The following is a 20060-nucleotide window of genomic DNA, read 5'->3' as shown; positions in this document are numbered from 1 at the left end:
ATTTTGTTTTCGATAGCTAATTTTCAATCAGAGGAAGGAGAGAGAGAGAAAGAGATAATCTTATGTCGGGCTGCTTTTTTTAAAGAATGAATGTAAGGTTGGCTGCCTAACTTGCTTTTCTCTTCTGAAATAAATCTGTAATTGTTCATCAGTCATCCCATTTTCTTTTGAACATGCAGCTTCCTTCCTTGTCTGGATCCATGTTGGAAACCATTTTTGTCAAAACGTTTTGCAGTTTTATTTCAATATTTAATGATTGCAATGTTTTTGAAACACCCTTTTTTAATTAATTTTTTAAAGTTTAAGGTAGTAAGAGTACACACACACACATAGGAAAAAAAATTTTAATTTTCACATACAAAATATATAACAAATCAAAAGTGCAACATGCACTTACAATCATAAACTGAAATGACACTGGTGAGAAAGTGTATAAGATGATAGTACATGGGTGTTGTTTGTGTAACTTTGAATTTTCATGCACATGGTAGTGGACATGATGTCAGATAAATGTGTGTTATAGCAGGACAAACTGTAATAGCCTTGCAAATTATTAAATGCAGAGTAATAAGTTTTTTTTTTTTTTTTTTTAACTGGAGCTTTTTCTGATGCATGATTTTAAGTTTCCAAATGGTGACTGTATAATGGAATTTTGGGAATGTCTAATTATTGATTATTCCTAGTTATTGATCAGTATGCTTTGTCATTAAAGAGTGATTTGTTAGGTGCTGCAAAAATGGAAGATTTTCCCCAAGCAAAAAAGAGATTGCACATCCACATTTGTTAATATTTTCTTTGATTGTATTGTGGTGTGCAGCCAGTGTTCAGAAATTAAACAATGTAAAAAAGAAAAGCCTTGTTTTGAAAAAAAATAATTGCTCCTCATTGTGTGTGTGTGTGTGTGGTTTGTTTGAAATACATATCTGAAAGCATACTAATTGTTTATATTGTGTAAACAATGCTGATCTATGCAAGTGGATTTTTCCTTGGCTAATCCTTGATGCAACTTTTTATTAGTTTCTCAATTTGGATTTATATCCTATTCCACAACTTCTGAGCTGTCTTCAACCCTGAAATCTGTGCTTACTTAGGCCAGGTCCATAGTCAATACCTCTCTTCCTAGATTTAGCCCAGTCATTTGATAAAGCAAATACTAATATCCTAATTTAGTGCCTTTGAAATCCATCCTTGATTAGATCTCAACACTTCCTGTCTAACTGCTATGCTTTAGTTGCCATTAACAGAACTAAATCTTTTCCATTCTCATCCATCCTTCTGCTATAATGCATTGGATGGATGAATAGATCTGCAGCAGTCAGCTCCCAAAGATCAACCTACATTTGAGCCCAATATCAACAAAATTTGTCTATATGTGTATAATCTATGATCATTTTTGCCTGTTACTAGGGAAAAAAAAAAAAAAAACTGTTTGGAAGAGAACCCTAAGATTCCTGAGAAAGCAGCCATGCTATCCACTGTGCTACCTGGAACAGAAGCACATTTGTTTGTCATTTTTAATGACAATAAGCAAATCACACAGTCATTCATCAATGAGGTTGGAATGTATCTGCCCAACCTAGTGATTGCTTATGGTTTAACCTTATGTTGCAAGTGCCCACAGATAACTTTATATTGCATTTTCTAGAACAACTTCAAGAAATAGCACCAAAGTTTTGATTGAAGATAACATAAACAGCAGACTCAGAATTCTATCAAGAAAAAAATTTTATAACAAAAATACTCTCTCTAAAGAAGTCTTATAAAGTAATGCATTCTAGCAAAAGATGTTGCTAATTTTAATATTCTTTAAATTAACTCTTCATTTTCTTTTATTAATCAATAATAATTACTCATATCTTTAATTTGATAATTAATTAATTTTGAGAAGTTGACTATATTCCAGGATATTTTAAAATGTACACTGATAAATATTAAGAGTACTGCAATTTTGTTAAGTTTAATATCTTTTAATGCAGTACATATGCAAGGCAGTAATTTTGATCTTAGTAAAAAAAAAGGCCTCGTGCATTGGGTATAAGCATGTTAAGAATAAACATTGTCACAACCGACGAAACAGTGAAATAAAACTTTATTAAAATATAAAAAAGAAAATATTATATACAGGTAAATCAAAAACACTGGAACCATGCTTGGTCTCACTGTGATTTTGCTACCGATGGATGCTGAAATTTCAAAAATTAGGAAAGATTTGTCGAGGTGTGGATACCCCTCCCACCAAATAGGTTTGTTGGCCCTGCTTATATTTCCCACTGTCTAGGCATATCTGCACATATTGCTGGGGTGTCATGCCACTACGATGTTGATTGCATCCAGCTCCCTGGTGGGAAATTGCAGTCAATAGTTTCAAGGGTTAAATTGATTATTCCCCTGCTACATGCAGCTGTGGTTTATTGAATTACTTGCCTGGATTGTGGGATTTGTTACTATTTACAAGTGTAAATTATAACAAATCCACACCATGATTTGCACATGTTCGGCGATAGTGCATGTATGTAGGTTATACTTCTGCAGGTAAAATGGTATGTTTTCATGCATTTTATCTAAGTCAATAAAGAGGCACACTGCCTCGAAAGATACTGTATGAATATTTATGTTTTTATTGCTCTTAGTCTCTATATTTGTTTTATCAGTTTTTACTTTATATTAATTTTAATAGGTTTCCATATATTTTCTTTTATATATTTTAGTAGAGTTTTATTTCACTGTTTTGTCAGTTGTGACAATATTTATTCTGTTGATTTTCAAAATAATAATACAATTAAATGCAGATATTTAAGCATAATTTTTTTTAATTATCTTACCACTATGGTGTTCTCTTAAAATCCAGATACAACTTCTATTGTATACTTTATTTCAGGAATAACTCAAAATGTAATAAATAACAGTGTCAGTTTAGTTGGTTATTTCAACTGGGAAAAAATGGAATTAAAAATAAATATAAAATTATTTGACAAACTTTCATCAAATGCAATTGTAGACTACAGGAAATGGTACCCACTTACTGCCAGACTCACCCCTCCTTACACACACACACACGATTCCTGTGATTTCACCACCAGGCACACTGTTTCTATCAGTTTCATATAGATTGTAATTAACATTTAGTTTCATTTTATTTTGTTATCTGAGTTGTTAGAATCCCATATGGCTACCACCATCAAATCTTGACAACTGCTGCAACTCCCTTTGTAAAAAGAAGGGAAGTTATCAAAAATAATACTTATCATAATAACGAAATGATTGCCTGTCTCATCATTTTTGAGAACTGCCCTTGTAAATATAACTATCTGAGAATAAGGCTACTTTAAATCTCAAGATGAGACTCTTACAAAAATTTCTCTAAAACTGTCGGTCAGAAGTCTGAAAAATTATTCCTGGTATTATCAGTATCACAGAAGCCTTCCTAAATATTTACTGTATAATAATTTGACTGTCACTTAATTCACTTTTACAGGAAATGTATCATAGTATTCCCACTGTTCTGTTATCATCGTCTTTGCATGTGTGTGACTGAATATATGATATACACAGCGTGGCAATTGGAAAATGAGACCAACGTCATAGGACAAGTGCTGGTGCTACCATCTGCTAGAAGTGAACATGAAATGAAAGCATGACTGTTCCTCAAGCACTGTAGTCATAGTCAGCAGAAACTGCTGCCATTTTAGAATGTAGTGTGAGCTGATCTGCATAGAAGAGATATGTGTTGTGGAGGAACAAAGAACAAACATCAAGTTTTGTGTTTGACTGTGCAAAAAATGCCAAAGAAATGTTTAAAATGATGAAGCAAGTGTACGGAGAGAACTGTGTCTTGTGCATATGTATTCGAGTGGCATAAATGTTTTGCCCATGGAAGAGAATCGCTGGAAGGCAACGAACATGCCCAGCAAAAACAGTTCGAATGCCAGATTTGAAAAGGTATGGGAAATCATCACCAATGACTGATGTGCAATGCTCCAAATGATTTCAGAAGATCTGTGTATTAATAAGGAACCATTCAACAAATAACCCAGGATTTGAAGAAAATGCGCGGTTTGTTCTACATTCGTTAACAGATGGTCGATGACAGGCGTGAGTTGAACACTGCAGAGAACTCATTGATGCTGCTGAAAGCAAACCGAACTTCCTGAATTTGATTGTTACCTGTGATGAGATGTGGTGTCTTTATTTCAGACCCTGCAATGAAGTGACAAAGTGCAGAGTGGAAGTCAGCAAACTCTCCCAAAGCCAAAATAGTTCCTCAAGAAAAGTCAAAAATCAAAACGCCATCCATGCTCATCACTTTCTACATAGCAAGGGAATTGTGCACAAAGAGTTTGTGGCCAAAGAGTGTTACTGCTGCCTACTGTCTGGATGTTTTGAAATGTTTGGTGCAGAAAATGTGTGTGTGGCCCTGGTATGGAGGAGATGGCAGTTGGTTCCTCTTGCATGACAATGCACCAACCCACAAGGCTCTCAACTGTTCATGAGTTTTTGACTAGCAAAAAAATCTGCATGCTATCACACCCATCACATTCACCAGACAGCCCTGTACAACTTCTTTTTGTTCCAGAAGCTCAAGGCACCACAAAAGCTGTTTGTTATTTTGATGACATTGACACCATTCAAAGAGCTGTGATGAGAACACTGAACAGCATCAGTTATAGCCTTCTTACAGTGATCATTGCTTGCAGTGTGTGTGTGTGGTTTGTGTGAACATGGGAGGAAATTACTTTGAATAAACCAAGGTTGGTTTACTCATACATGGAATCATTTTTTTCCCCTAGCATTAATCTCATTTTTCAACTGCTGCACTGTGTATACTAAGTGGGCATATACAGTGTGGTTCAAACACATAACCCATGATATATTTTCAGTTTTATTTCAGTTTTTATTATAAATATAATTATAACACAGGTTAGGTTACAATAAGTTTTATTTTTATATAAGTTATTATAAACTTATATAAAATTATAAACATAACTATAACAGAGATTGCAATAAATGTTGAAAGTGTCCTTCCCAAATATAAGCTCAAACTCTTGCTTGATATGAATTTTACATACTGTTTCTTATTGTTGAAATTTCTGATTTGATATTGACTCTTTCATTTCTTCCAGTATGTGAAGGTTCTTAGTGTATAACACCACCTTTACCTTTTAAGTATTCCGAAACGTAAAAATCACTGAATATAAGAAAATTTTCTTAAACAGTAGAATATCTTACCACCTAATAAGGAAGGGTTAGACAGATACCTGAGTGAAATCAGATGCTTTTTTTTTTCAAGTTTTTTTTTTAAGGTAAATACTGAATAAAACCAGGCTTCTTTGCATCATTTTACCTTTAATTAATGCCAGTTAATTCTGATATTTTTAGATCCTCAAGACAGACACTCTTCATCAAAACGTAGTTGTCAAAGATGGACCCTTTATGTAAGTTTCAGAGACCTTGGTTGGCAGGTAAGTTTATTCAATTACGCTTGTTCAGAAATTATATGTTTATGTTTGCTATGTATAGTTTCTGAATATTACTGGCATTTTTATTTCAATAGTGCTCAAAAACTAGCAGAGAATAGAAATGGGGATTTGAAACAAAAGCAATTACCCAGTTTAGAAATTTACTGGCTCTATTAATAACAAACTTTTGTAAAAATTTCATAGTTATAAGCATACAAAGATTTATGATTTGGTAAAAAATTTCACATCTACAGTGTGATGAACTGATTTTTTTTAAATGAAAGCCCAAACACGAGAGAGAGAGGTATTAGAAACTATAATACTTATTACCATGCATGGGTTGAAGGTTGAGAAGAAGAAAGAAGATATCTTTTGACATTACATTCAAACTTCTGTAGATTGTAATTTTCAGGAAATATGTAAGGAAGAAGGTTGTTCCAGAAAATGGAGTTGAATGAATAAGTGAAGAAGAAAAGTTGGTTCTGTGAGCTTGAAGTTGGACAATAAAAGGATATTGACTGGTTGCAGCATGTGTTCGGACTCTTTTGGTAGAGAGAGCAGGAATTATAAAAGCCAATTCAGAAGTCCATGGAATTATCTATAGAAAAGGCATGCACCAGAAACAGAACATCTATGAGACAGAGTGGAGAGACTCTGTTAGAGATGAGAATTATATATTAATTAATAACCAACGTTAAACACTGAAATAAAATCTTTCTTTTATTTGTTGCTAAATTATGTAAACTTATTATAAATTGAGCAACTAATGGAATTCCCCAACTGGACCAAGAGGCTCCACTCCTGGATCATCTTAACAGGCCTGAAGATGGGAAACAGTGAGTTCCTGAAATGTAGGCATAAATAGTTTATGTTTGGCATTAAGGGGTTCAGAATAAAGATAAAATGATGCACAGTTTTTAAAATTAGCAAAATTCTGAATGAAGAATAAGAATTATTTTAGCAATATGTATATATATATTTTTTTCTTTTTGCAGGACTGGATTATAGCTCCAGATGGATATGGTGCCTTCTATTGCCGTGGTGAATGTTCCTTCCCACTAAATGCTCATATGAATGCTACTAATCATGCAATTGTTCAAACATTGGTTCATTTAATGGACCCATTTGTTGTGCCAAAGCCTTGCTGTGCACCAACACAATTATCTGCCATTACAGTACTATACTTCGATGACAATTCAAATGTGATCTTAAAAAAATATAAGAATATGGTTGTTAAATCTTGTGGTTGCCATTAATTAAAGCTATAAATCTCATTATAATATGCTTATACCAAGTTTTACTCATTCTCTTGGTATGCATCACAGTTCAATGATGTTGGGCACAAGCAGAAAAGTAACTTCTTGAGGTATGAGAGGGTACTTAATAAATTGTGAAACATTATACAATATATATCCAAATATGAGTTGTGCCAAGTTTTGGTATTTAGGGCAAACATTATGTAGGGGATAATAACTGAAATAATTTTGTACAATTCAGAATTTTTTTAAAAAATGTTTTAGCATGGAATGACAAGTTGTTTACACATTGCGATATTATATATAGAAAATGTAGCCCCCCCACCATATGAGATTTGTAGGGTTTTCACAAGAATAGTTTAACCTGCACTTTTTTTATCATTTTCTTCTGATGAAATGGAATGAAGAATGATTGATAGCTTAGCAAGGCCATATAGTAAACAAATAGGCATATAACATTTCTGATACCAAAATATATCAGGTATGAAAAAATGCAGCAAACATTAAGAGTTATTACTATGATTACAATACAATACACATGCAATAATAATTTTACTCTTACCTGGTGTTATGAGTGGATGAGTTGTTTTTAGGTACATCAGTGACAGATAAAACTGCATCGTGTACTGTGTGTGTGTTCACTGGCTGATGTGCATGTTGTATAGGCTGAAAAACCTGGAATAACTCATGGGGAAACCTTACTCCCTTTGCCTGAGATTGGCTAACTACAACCCTGATTGAAGAAGTCTTTAGAAATTCTTCCAGTCTATAACAGGGCTTAAGCCCAGGCCTCTCCAACTGAGTGCAAAATCTATAGTTGCCACTTGTGCCGTATCACCAGGTGTCATAGAGGACACCTGGTGATATGGCACATTTTGTGATAAACTTATATTCTTATACTACGAGACTGTAATTTTTAACTTTTACAGCGTGTCTATCCCCTTGATGTTTTCAGATATATCTGGACTTTTTTTGAGAATATAATTTGCTGTTATGATGATGTTCTAGTTTATTATATACATATTATATAATAAATTATATATGTACATAATAAATGATATATTTTATTATGGTTGGGATGTTCCTGAAAGTCTGAACATTAGCAGGTAATCTTCTTGTGCAGTGAATGGTTTTAACTAGTGGAGATATGCAAAATTCCCACATACTTTAGACAAGTTAAAAAATATATAATTGATAGCTATTTTAAGTTACAAAGAGCTTAACCTAAGTAATTATTAACCTTCTAGTGGGCATGTAAAAATAAAACAAATAAATAAATAAACATGGTTTCAGATGCACTAGTGCACCTGAATTCACCAATCAGATTTCTTGGGTGAAAGGCAAAAAACAAGTTGAAAATACAGAACTTTAAAAAATTATTCTTAACTTTTGTGCATATTTGATAAGATTAAAAAAGATCATCACAAATAACAGTTCTGTTATCCAAAAAAAAAAAAAATTATTTCTATTTCCTCCCCAAAAATTATTTCCCTATAGTCAAATTTTGGGGTTGCGAAGTAGGCAAAATCTAAGAGCATCCACAACTCTGTGGAAAATTAAGATTGGTGATAGGGCAGTGTCTTTTTCCCTTTAATTATGGAGAACCTTAAAAGAATATTTTATGGCTATATTTCTATAATTAAAAAATAGTTAATGATGCAGATAGGAGACAAATATGATACTTTAGAAATACAAAAATTCACACTTTTTTCTTCTTTTTTTTTGAAAATTCACAAATTTTTTTTTCTGTTTTTGGCAGCCACTGTACACACTAATGTGCTGCTTGATAGTTAGCAGTAAGTTGCAAAGTACAAAAACGGTGTTTACGTACTGCCCCAGTTGACTCTCTTTCAGTTGTCTGGAATTCTAACAGATGCCACAAGTTTTATTTTTTCTGAATTTGAGATCATATTCTCTCATGTACCTTTCCACACCAGTTTTATCTAAATGGCAATATAGTATTTTCTGTTTTCATTTTGGTTTACTAAGATTACAAGAGGTTATATACATGTTACTCAAACAACTGCATCTAAATTTTTTTGTACTCCTCTCTGACTACCTGCATAGCATGTATTGCCAAAGAGAATTTCTTTAGTATCTAATTTTGGCTGTTATGTCAATAAATATGAGGGTGATGCAGCACTTCAGTTTTGGTTTACCACATACACTGAATACACTGAAGTTCTTAATTACTCTGTCTAATTAATTGTTTCTCAGGCATTATCATCAATAGTTTCCTGTGCAGTTGGAATGCAACAAATGCTGAGTAAATGTACTCAGTAAATATTACTTTCTTCACATTCACAGTTTTGTATTTTTGTGATTCATAATGAATAATGGGGGTGGGGGGGAAAGAAGAGTTATTTTTAGAAAGATGCTGATTATTTGAGGAACTTATGTATTCATCAACAAATTTCCAGTGATGAAGAATGACAGTGGATGCAAGAGTTACCGTACACCAAAAATTTTAACATGGACACATTTGCAAGGCATTATGGATTTTCAAAAAAATGGTAAAAATGTATTAGTGTTGGAGCTGTTTCTTCACTGTTGCTATTCTAAAAACAACTGTTGACTGCACAAATAAACATATCACTTCCATCAAGAGGAAATATAGAAGAGAACGGCTGCAAAAACACCAATCACAAATAAAAGTCCTTTTTAGTTTACTATACTTATTGGAATTCCAAAAAGGAAGTAAAATGAACAATTCTACCAGAAGCTGTGTAATTTGTGGTTGGATCAGTTACTAAATTATTTTGCTTAATGTCAAAATCAAACTTTTGTTTTGACAAAAAAAGCAACAATGAGAGAGAAAATAATGGTAGAGCATAGTTAGAAAAAAAAAAAAATCCCACTTATTTTTGTTTCCAGGATAGAAACAAACGTACACACTCAATTTACCTTTCAAGAATGCTGTACATTGGTTTCTTGCAACCCAAAACCTAGGAGGAACATTCTCCTTTTAATCATGCATTACAATGTAGATAATAATAACAGCAGGTGATCTACAGAAATCTGAGATAATTATTTTCTACAGTTCAACTAAGTTAGAGGTGGACATGGTAGGTAAATTATGTGCAACATATAATTGTGCTGGAAACAGGTTGTTGGCCTCTGGTCATTTTATATAGTATGCTAAATAATCAATAGAAAGAAAGGAATCAATGGGCAACTTATTAGCATAGGAAATAAAAATATATGTTGTTGAAAGAGAGAAGCATTAGCATAAAAAAACTTCTCTCTTTTGCAAGAAAAATAAAATTTCCATCCATTTTAAGGCAGATGTGTGTTATTGTATGTTATTATGTACTTTTAAAAATGTATATAGCTTACAAAACTATTTAAAATTTTGTATCACATTTTATACTAGGAGCTGTCATCCCTTCGCATTATATGATCTACTCTAAAAATAAACAAGGCACAAGATTGACCATCACAATTCTTAATAAGGAGTATCTCTGTTTTAAATAAAATGCACTAATTGTGGAATTGTTATAATTTTTATTATAAAACACATATGAAGTAGGCATTTTATTATAAAACACATAAGTAGTAGGCATAAAATTTTGAAAAAAAAAATTTAAAAACTAAATCAGGCAAGTAATTAATGAGATTTCTGGAATTGATGTTCTCCCCAGAAAAATATATTTTTATTTCCATGCACTGCAACTGATCATCCCTTTTTAAACTATGGCACTGATAAGGTCCTAACCTGGAAATTAGAAATCTGTATAATTAAACAGTTACCAGAGGTCCTTTTTTAGAAAGTGATTGAAATATGTCATTGCCGACATATTTCAATCACTTTCTAACTGAATATTGTACCTTGCTAGAAAGTATTTTATGTGAAAAACTTTCAGGATTGCTCCCCCCCCCAATTTTAGATCACAGATTTTGAAAAGGTGGCAGCTCTTTACACGAATTTCAGTATTTATTAGAACCTCAATTGGTGGGAAGGTAAGCAAGCACTCAATGTAATGATGATAATCCACTCATTAAATCATGGCTAGATTGTCAGATTCTGATAATCCAGCTATGATTTAACTCACATTTATGAGCAAGAGGTGTAGGAGTTCAGTGATAAGGCACAATCTTTGTCTTAATTGAAAAAAGTCTTTTCTTGTTCTGTCTATCATCTATTAGATTTTTTTAAATAAGGAGTATATGTGAAATGTAGCTCATTTTTTCTATGATTAATTGTTATTTAAAATTCATCTTTTTTTTTTTTTTTTTTTCCCTCCTGGTACTGTACATGCAGCCTTCTTTGGTATATTGTAATAATACTTATTTTATCATCAGATCATAATTTTAGTTCTTTTTGTATCCTATTTTCAAAACCAAAATCTACATTATTGCACTTTAACATGGTAAATTAGTCTAAAATATTATATCATCAAAAAGATGTTTGTAAATTATATGTTAATAAAAAATACTGTATATACTTTCTGCCGTCAATGGCTTGTGATCATTACTGTCAAATGTTTCTACTTTTAAGTCTACATGTTGTGCTAAATACTTAGTTCTATTTGTGTTTCAACACAACTGATTTAGACTGTATCTGTAATTTAAATTTCCTTAAAATCAGATAATTTAAGTTTCCTTAATCAGAAGTCTATGCTGACAGACTAATCGTTGGACTGCATTTGAATCTGGTATCTTTAATTTTAAAGGGTGCAGAAACAATAGAAGAAGAGCTCAAGGAATTTTCAAACAAATGAAAATGAATAAATTTTAATGATAATTGAAGACAGATTTGCAACAATAAAAAGTGGTCATTCTACATTCATACAAGGTCTTTTATTCCATATAGTACTACAGCAGACTCTCGATTTACCGGGATCGGATTAACCAGGACACTTCAAAACTCCAAATTAAAAAAAAAAAAAAAAAAAAATCAACCAGAAATCATAAAATTCAAGTAATAACTAGAATAGGTATAAACAGATATTTTGCAAGTCGTAAATAAGTGACAAGAAGCAGCATTATAAGATTAATGTGCCTATTATCTTGCAACCCCTGCAGTCTTCACACCTACTACTCAAAAAAAAAAAAAAAAAAAAAAAAAAGAGACCAAATGTTTAGTTTGTTTTAGTGCGTCACGTTGATTGTTGTGTTCCGTCGCACTGCAAAAGGACAAATTTTGTTTTGTTATTTATGTCAGGGATGTCAATTTTTTTTTTTTTTTTTTTTTTTTGTTTAGAAATCGCGAAAATGATGGGCAAATGCAAGAGTTGTGCTTTCAAATTAAACAAAAACTTGAAATTAAACAAAAGTTTGAAAACGGTGCATCCGTTAAATCTCTAAAGAACCACTGGTGACCAAACCATACGTGACATTGTAAAAAATAAAGGGAAGCTATTAGATTTAAAATTGACATCGCAAAAAAAGGGAAGCATCATATTGAACTCACACAAGTAGTACGTGGTAAGTTTTTTATCTATCGTCATATTTTTTTACGTTAGGTTGCTGAACATTTTTCAATACAGTAAGTCCCCGACTTACACAAATATGTTTTCACTCAATTTTTTTTATTATTTTTTTTAGGATGGTAAAATTTAAAACAACAACAAAAAAAATAAATAAAATAAATAAATAATAATAAGCAATCAATAATGACAATCACGACACGCACAAATTGCACAAGTGAGATTGGAATAACAAGCAAAAAAAAAAGGAAAGAAGAGAAGATTCTTACAATTATTTATGTTATTATTTTTTTTTTTATATGACTGAGGATTTCAGTGAAGGGGAGACACACTTCGCCACAATAACGTAAAAACCCACAGAATTCCAGCTATCATCGCAAATGCAATAAGATCGAGTTTACTACCCATTTATAATAGATTGCACTAACAGAAAAGCCCAATAAAACAGAAAGTGCAAATTGTTTTATGGCAGTGACCTCCAAAAATGTGCTTTAGTAAAATGTGAGTTCATGCGGGGTGATAATAGTAAGTTTTTGCCTTAACCCTGTGAAGTTCTTTACAGAAAATTTAATTTTGACCATTATCATGGTGCCAACTAAGAGAATAAGTGACAGCGGTACTAGGAAAGTGATCGAGTTGGATCAGAAAATTAAAATAATAAAGATGTATGAAAATGGACAAATTTTGTTTTGTTATTTATGTCAGGGATGTCAATTTTTTTTTTTTTTTTTTTTTTTTGTTTAGAAATCGCAAAAATGATGGGCAAACGCAAGAGTGCTTTCAAATTAAACAAAAACTTGAAATTATTGTGTTCAGATTCAGAACACTGAATTCAGATTTGTCAATAATACAGTAGCAATATGTTACTAGTCATTCCCGAGTTACGTAAAACTCGACGAAGTAAGAAGTCCTGGGGACTTCTCTATTTTTGGATTAACTGGGAAATCGATTATCCAGGATTTGTTTTTTACCATCTATCCCAAAAAATCGAGAGTCTACTATAACTTGTAACAAAGATTTTTTTTTCATTCATGTTTATTTATTATCTTTGCAAAAACATGCAGGTGTGCTGATTATTCCATGAAATAATACTGTACTTAGTTGATATTCTAGATAGGAGTAACCTTTTTAGAATATCAAGAATTTCTACATTCACTCTGCTGTGGAAGCTTGGGGAGCTGGATTGATTTTGTTCTGTAGTCTTTGGTATCAGTGGTAAATTTTTTTTAAAAATTAAATATGTGCTGCTAATTTGCAAAAATGGATGCGTGTAGGGTGGTTTTTTTTTTTAAATGCAATTGTCAGGCACCACGTTGAAATTAAATTAGAACATCTGTCTTACTGGTGACTTTCATCAGTGCCTTGTTGGGATTATGAAATGAAATTGTCTCATGATGCCACCTAGAGTGACCTTTGGTATTGCCTTTAGGCACCAGTGTCGCAGGTTGACTCTCTCTAAAAAATAGCTCAAAGTACTGAAAAAGGTTGAAGGCTTAAAGGACAAAAGTCCATTCACAATTTCTGTATTAAAGCTAATCACAGAGATAAAACATAATATAGTAAGAAAAACTGAAGCTTTCACAGTATGAAACTTTTTTTTTTTTTTTTTTTGTAAAGTAAACACTTAAAACTGGAAGGGCATAATTTAGAAAATATTACAGAATAGTAAAAAATTACTGGTTTCTCAAGTCCCACAAAAAAGGCTAGAGGATTCTCCTTCATGAACTCTTGACTGGACAGCTTGAAAAGCCCACTTGGCTGCACATGGCACTGAGCATCTATGACAATGATGGTAAGCTTTTTCCACCCCGCATGCCAAAAATAAGCTGAAACAAAAAATAATTTTGCATGCCATAGAAAAAAAAATTACTAAAATTACTAAGTAATCTTATTATAAAAAAAGGTAATAATACTTGAAAGTTTCTAATGAGAACTTTTCTGCAGTATAATTCTGCACACCATTATATTAAGGTTTTCAATGACAGATGTGACTGATAGACTGTAAAACAATTTGTCTTCATATAAAAAGATATTTTTTGTAATACAGTCAAAGCTCTTTATAGTGACCCTCTTTTTAATGCCCTAACACGTTATAATGTCCTATGTGGTTAGTCCTGGCCAATTTCTCATTAACCTAATGCTATTTTACATTCAGTATGACACCTGAAAATAACCATAAATTTCTACCTCTTAATCTGAATTTTTACTTTCTTATTACAATATTTGCATTTAAAAATGACAGAACACATCAAATATATTGAAGCTTGCAGCCTGATCTTGAGAAATCATTTGTTAGGATTTTCCATGCTCTTTTCTTGTAGTGTGGTAATGAATAAGTGTAAAGTGTGTTAGCTGTCTAATGGCACCAGGGGTTCCCCCCATCTCTGCGTTGTGTACTCTGTTCGTGAAGCACAGTACTCTGTGAAAGCCACAGATTTAAAAGTGTGGTTATGTTGTGTAGTGTCATGTTCTCTGGCCATTTAGCCATTGCACCCCTAGTGGGACCCACACTTAGCCATGAGGAGGCAGGTCAGGTACACCCAGGAGATAGATTATTTTGGTACTCTGGCAGGCCCTGCCGCCTAGTTTCATTGGCTAGAAGTTAGTTTCATTAGAGTATGTTTATTGGTATGGCTCCAAGAAAGCAGATAGCTTTGCCAATTGCAGATAAAATTAGGATTCTGCAAGCTGTAGATAATGGTATGCATTCTATGACTGACATCGCCAAACAGTTTGGCATTCCTAAGAGTACTCTGTTCACTATTCTGAAAGATTGAGAGTTTAGAGAAATTTACTGCACTGGGTAGAATTCAAGCACAAAATGCGAAGTATCCGGATTTTTGGAATGGCTAATGATGACGCATGCAAACAACATTCCAGTAGATGGTAATCTTCTAAAGGCTAAGGCTGAATTTTTTGCACAATTGAATGGATATTGAATAAGAATTTAAAAGTTCAGATGGGTGGTTCCAGAAATTTAAGACTCATCATGACCTTTCAAAAAAGTGTGGCAAAAGTAGTCATGGACATTGATGCTACAAAGGAATGGAAGGAAAGTGGGTTAAAAAATGTCTTCAGTGCTTGAGCTTTTTTTCAAATTGCTACCAGATAAAACACATTTAAAGGCAAGAAATGTAATGGTAGGAAAAAAGCCAAACAATGGATTACTGTTCTCCTAGCAGCAAACATGTGGCACAGAGAAGCTTCCTCTTTTAATCACTAGGAAAGCCCAGAAGCTTCAATGCTTTAAAGCCATTACCAATTATGTATCAAGCAAACCAAAAAGCATGGATGACATCACAAACCTACAAAGAATGGATCAGACTTAGATTGCAGGATAAGTGAGAATAGAAAAGTTTTTCTGCTTGTGGATAACTGCACCCCTCATTGTGAAGTAAACGACCTACGTGTAATCACTGTCAAGTACCTACCACCATCAGTTCTTCAGCTACTTGATCAAGGTGTAATCCAGTGTTTTAAGGAAAATTACTGAAGAATGCTATTAAACAAAATTGTGTATGTCTTGAAAGCAAAATTCAATGTGAAATTGACATCCTGAAAGCAATGTGCTTCAGCATGGGATGAGGTTGATGAAAAAGTGATCACCAACTGCTACAAACATGCTGGATTTACCACCTTGAATGATGCAATGTGTAAAGTTTCACATGATTCTTCCTCTCTTAATTGTGAAGAACAGTCCGATAATAGGGTAGAAATATTTTAGCATGTGCGTCACACATGCTAAAATATTTCTACCCTATTACAGTGTAAATTTACAGGGAACACTTAAGCTTCAAAGATTATGCAGAAGTGGGCAGACATTGAATGTCTCAGGATATGCATGAATGAAGAGGAACTCATTGCAGACACAACTTGTATGTCGATTTTTAAAGTGCAGCCAAACTGCAAAAGTGAAATAACTACTATTGCGCACCTTCATAATTCTCTTTTAAAACATGCTCTACCATCGAAACAGCATGTAGATTATTTTAAAGTATGAAACAATTCTCTTGTTAGGTATGTAGACTATGTAGTGAAATTTAATTTTTTTTGCATTTAATTCAATGCAAAATTTACAATCATAATTTTCTTGTTTAATAATACTGTAGTACATATTATAAATAAGATTATACTATATGGTATTAGTAGAATTACATTAAATGTTCAGGCTTTTACTTGTTTTGTTGCTGATTTTATGAACGACCGATATATAACATCCTTCTGATTATAATGGCTGTTTTTCTCATTCACCTGCATTAATTGAGCTTTGACTGTATGAATTGTTTAAGGTTGGCTGCATGCTAGTATATTTCCTATGCAAGCCACTCATATGGCATGTGTCATTTGTTTATCATCTCTGATCTAGGAAAAGATCACTGAAAGACTCCAGCTGTTGCTGAAATTGCTTTGGGGAGAGAAATCTGTACTTAGCAGAAGCTGGAAGATCTATCCTCCAAGTACCTGGAGCCTTTAATGCTAAATTTTACGTTCTAATGCAGCATGGTGTTTATTAAAATTGTTCATCCCTGTATTTTTAATGATGCCCTTTAGCTCTTTCATAATACTAGCTTTTGGTTTATTTATATTAGCAAAGTGAACAAATATGCTATGAGATACTGCAGCATTCTGTAATGATGATAACAATGCTGCTTCTGCAAGATTAAGGAAGCAGCTCAAATTCTGGCCTGAAGAAATCATCTCATATAATTCAAACAATGGATGAATGCAGATGAGAAGCTGTTGTGTTACTCAATAGGACTAAGAGTCCTACTGAGAGTAACACATAACAGATGTGTAAACATTTGAGCTATTTCCATCCTAATCTGGAATAATAGTATTTTTAAGGTTGATTCAGTGGTATTCCATGAATTCAAAGGTTAACCATCGGAAACTATCCCAAATGAAGTGGGTCAGCTTGCAGATGAGCTTGCTTATGCAGTCCTCAATAAAGCAGCTCCTACAATCCAGGCAGGCACGAGAGAGAGAGAGAGAGTGTGTCACTTTATTCGCAACACTCTCTTGAATTGAGGGGGGGGGTCTTTACCTTGATTGTAATAGATAATCTCCTCTGCCCCATAATGGTTAAGAAACCTCTGAGGAAATCCACAATTTCAGATGTTAGCTACATCTATTTTTAGTTTCCTCTTCTTGGCAGTGTTACAGTGAGACCATCCCCTTGCCCAATTATCATATATTAGCAAATCAGTAATCTGGCTCACATGACGATACACTATTAATATATTAGAAGATGAAATGCACAAGGCATAATTTCTTATGGGTTTAGGTAATTAACAATATAATATCGGTGTAGATACACCATAGTTTACCTATAAATTAGAACTACATATGTAGTGTAAAAGGCATCGTTTTAATATTATCTCATATTGTGGGTGCCTTCACAAGATAGATGGAATTGCATTACTTCAAATAAATAATGCTTCACTAATAGAGAAGACTACTGTTATTTTCAGTGGATAACACCACCCAGACAATCGTTTCAAAGCTTTTTGGCTTCATCATCAATGCAATAGTGCAATACCAGCTATCTTGTTGTGAAGGCACCCACAATATGAGATACTATTAAAACGATGCTTTTTACACTACATACGTAGTTCTAATTTATGGGTAAACTATGGTGTATCCACACCGATATTATATACTATTAATATAATAAAACAAGTCAATCTCACTGTATAACTTTGACATCATCAATATAAACACATGCTGGTCAATATACTCAATACATGCTGGTCAATATACTCAATACTTGTTAGTAGTATTCAGTGCATCATTCATCTGCTAAGCATTTGAAGGTGGTTATCTGGTACCACCATACTATTTAAAAACAAAATGTGCAAGCAGCTATATGGTATGGTTATGGGGTCACTACTTAGTACCACTATGGCAATTATTGAAATGGAGAAGCTGGTGATAGAAGTTTTGGAAATCCTGTTTACCTATGTGTATGGAAACTTACTCAACACAACTTTTCACAAATGATGATACAGAATACAGAAATGGTCTGTATAACAAGAACAAACCTTAATCATTATACCTCCATACAGTTTTATAATGGTGTCTCTGCGTGACACTTTTTATATATGCAAAAGACAATGGTAGTTAAATGTACACTGAGTGATCACCGAATTGACCACCCCCTATGAAAACTGAATGCAACCCGTTGACCATGCAAGGTATGAGAGTGTGGAGTTAGTTGATAAGGTGTCAGTGGTTCAGCAAATAGTAAAATTCCAAGCGTGATGGGTAAAAGGAAGAATTTATCAGACTTTGATAAAGGACAGATTGTGGGTGCTCGACGAGCTGGTGCCCTAATTTCCCAAACGGCTGAACTGGTGGGGTGTTTGAGAGCCTCCATAGTTAAAGTGTACCAGGACTGATGTCAAAATGGTCAAACAACAACCCGACAGCAAAACTGCAAAGGTCAGCGAAAGGTTGATGTTAGAGGTGAGCGCCGGGTCTGACGACTCATACAGGTGCAGCACTTTTGAAGAGTTGACTACCCAATACAACATGGGCCAACCCGTAACAATATCTGGCATGGCCATGCGTTGCACGTATGGGCTATACCAGCAGACGACCCCTACGACATCCTCTCCTAACCAAGGTTCATCGGCATAAAAGACTCAACTGTTGCAAAGAGCATGCAAGTTGGACGTTAGAAGACTGGAAGGTGTGCTGGTCATGTGTCACATTATTTACTCCACACTGTGGATGGCCGTGTACGGATTTGGTGTCAACAACATGAGGCTCTTGATCCATCATGCATGGTATCAAAAGTGCAGGCCGGTGGAGGCAGTTGTATGGTGTGGGACATGTTTCACTGGCAGGAACGTGGACCAACATATCAGTAGTCTCCGCTATCGTCAACTGCTTGCTGTGTACACCCTGCTATGTTACACTTTTTTCCAAATGGCGATGGTGTCTTCCAAGATGACAATGCACTGAGCCACTGGGCACTTGTGCAGGAATGGTTAGAGGAACACAGTTCTGACTTCCAGCATATCGACTGGCCTCCAAACTTCCTCCGATATCAATCCCATAGAGCACTTGTGGGACATTATGGAAAGGCATATCAGACACCTGGATACACCAATCACTTCCATACCTCTCTCTTGCTGACCGCCGCATTACACATAGCTTGGTTGGCCATACCTCCCCAACACTTTCAACATCTTGTTGAATCAATGCCACATCGGATAGCTGCTATACTGAGGGCAAAAGGAGGACCTACGAAGTATTAGGTAGGTGGTCATAATTCAGTGATAACTCAGTGTATATTACTTTTGTTCTCTTTTCTAACATACAAAAATAAATGCAGTTACCCAAAAATTCTACGAAACAGAACTTTTGACTCATCCTGCATACAGCAAATCCTTTATGTGGATGTTCAGATAAAAGATTATCTAGCATGAATCTGTTTGAAAAAATCTGACTTTTTAAAATTAATGTAGTCTGCTATTAAATATACTCATGTAGTGTTTTATGAAATACGTATTCAAATTTTTTTTAAAACAAAAAGGTTAGAGTAATAAATGATATTTAACTTGTTATGAAGTGATTTTATAAGTATCATCACAAGCATTTACAACTAGTCATTTCATAAGAGTATCACAATCATCATCCACATCTGTTTATACCAATTGGGGATAGGTCACTATAGTAGTACAAATCAGTTCTACTGGAATATCAAGCCTTCCATTCACAATTTCTTGTCATATTTTATTCCTAGCTAGAGTAAGTCCTCTTTCTTCTGTTTTCTTGCTTGATGCCAAAGAAACCAACTTTCTCTTGATCTACCTCTAGTCATATTGTACATTTTTACTTTGTTTAGCTAATCTTCCTTTTCCCATCCTTTCTATGTGCCCATAGGTAGGTCAATCAATGGTAAATGAAGCAAA

General features: G+C 33.7%; 2 protein-coding genes across 2 annotated transcripts in view; one reads left to right on the top strand and one right to left on the bottom strand.

Annotated features, from left to right (window-relative positions):
• gbb (TGF-beta family member glass bottom boat) overlaps positions 1-6736 on the top strand; it is an 87199-nt gene extending 80463 nt beyond the window's left edge. Inside the window, exons 5-6 of the mRNA XM_090376716.1 lie at positions 5377-5459; positions 6452-6736. Of these exons, the coding sequence (XP_090232842.1) occupies positions 5377-5459; positions 6452-6712 (344 nt within the window). The 3' untranslated portion in view covers positions 6713-6736. The remainder of the gene's footprint in view (positions 1-5376; positions 5460-6451) is intronic.
• A 7103-nt stretch (positions 6737-13839) lies between these two features.
• The window catches only part of Roc2 (Regulator of cullins 2), a 55425-nt gene continuing 49204 nt past the window's right edge, over positions 13840-20060 (bottom strand). Inside the window, exon 4 of the transcript XR_016547121.1 lies at positions 13840-13967. The gene's annotated coding sequence lies outside the window, so the exon portion shown is untranslated. The remainder of the gene's footprint in view (positions 13968-20060) is intronic.

This window comes from Mastigoproctus giganteus, chromosome 1, assembly GCF_048544385.1.
Source record: "Mastigoproctus giganteus isolate SK-2022 chromosome 1, ASM4854438v1, whole genome shotgun sequence".
Classification (NCBI taxonomy): domain Eukaryota; kingdom Metazoa; phylum Arthropoda; class Arachnida; order Uropygi; family Thelyphonidae; genus Mastigoproctus; species Mastigoproctus giganteus.
Note: the sequence above shows the minus strand (reverse complement) of the source record. Positions and strands in the feature narration are given on the sequence as shown.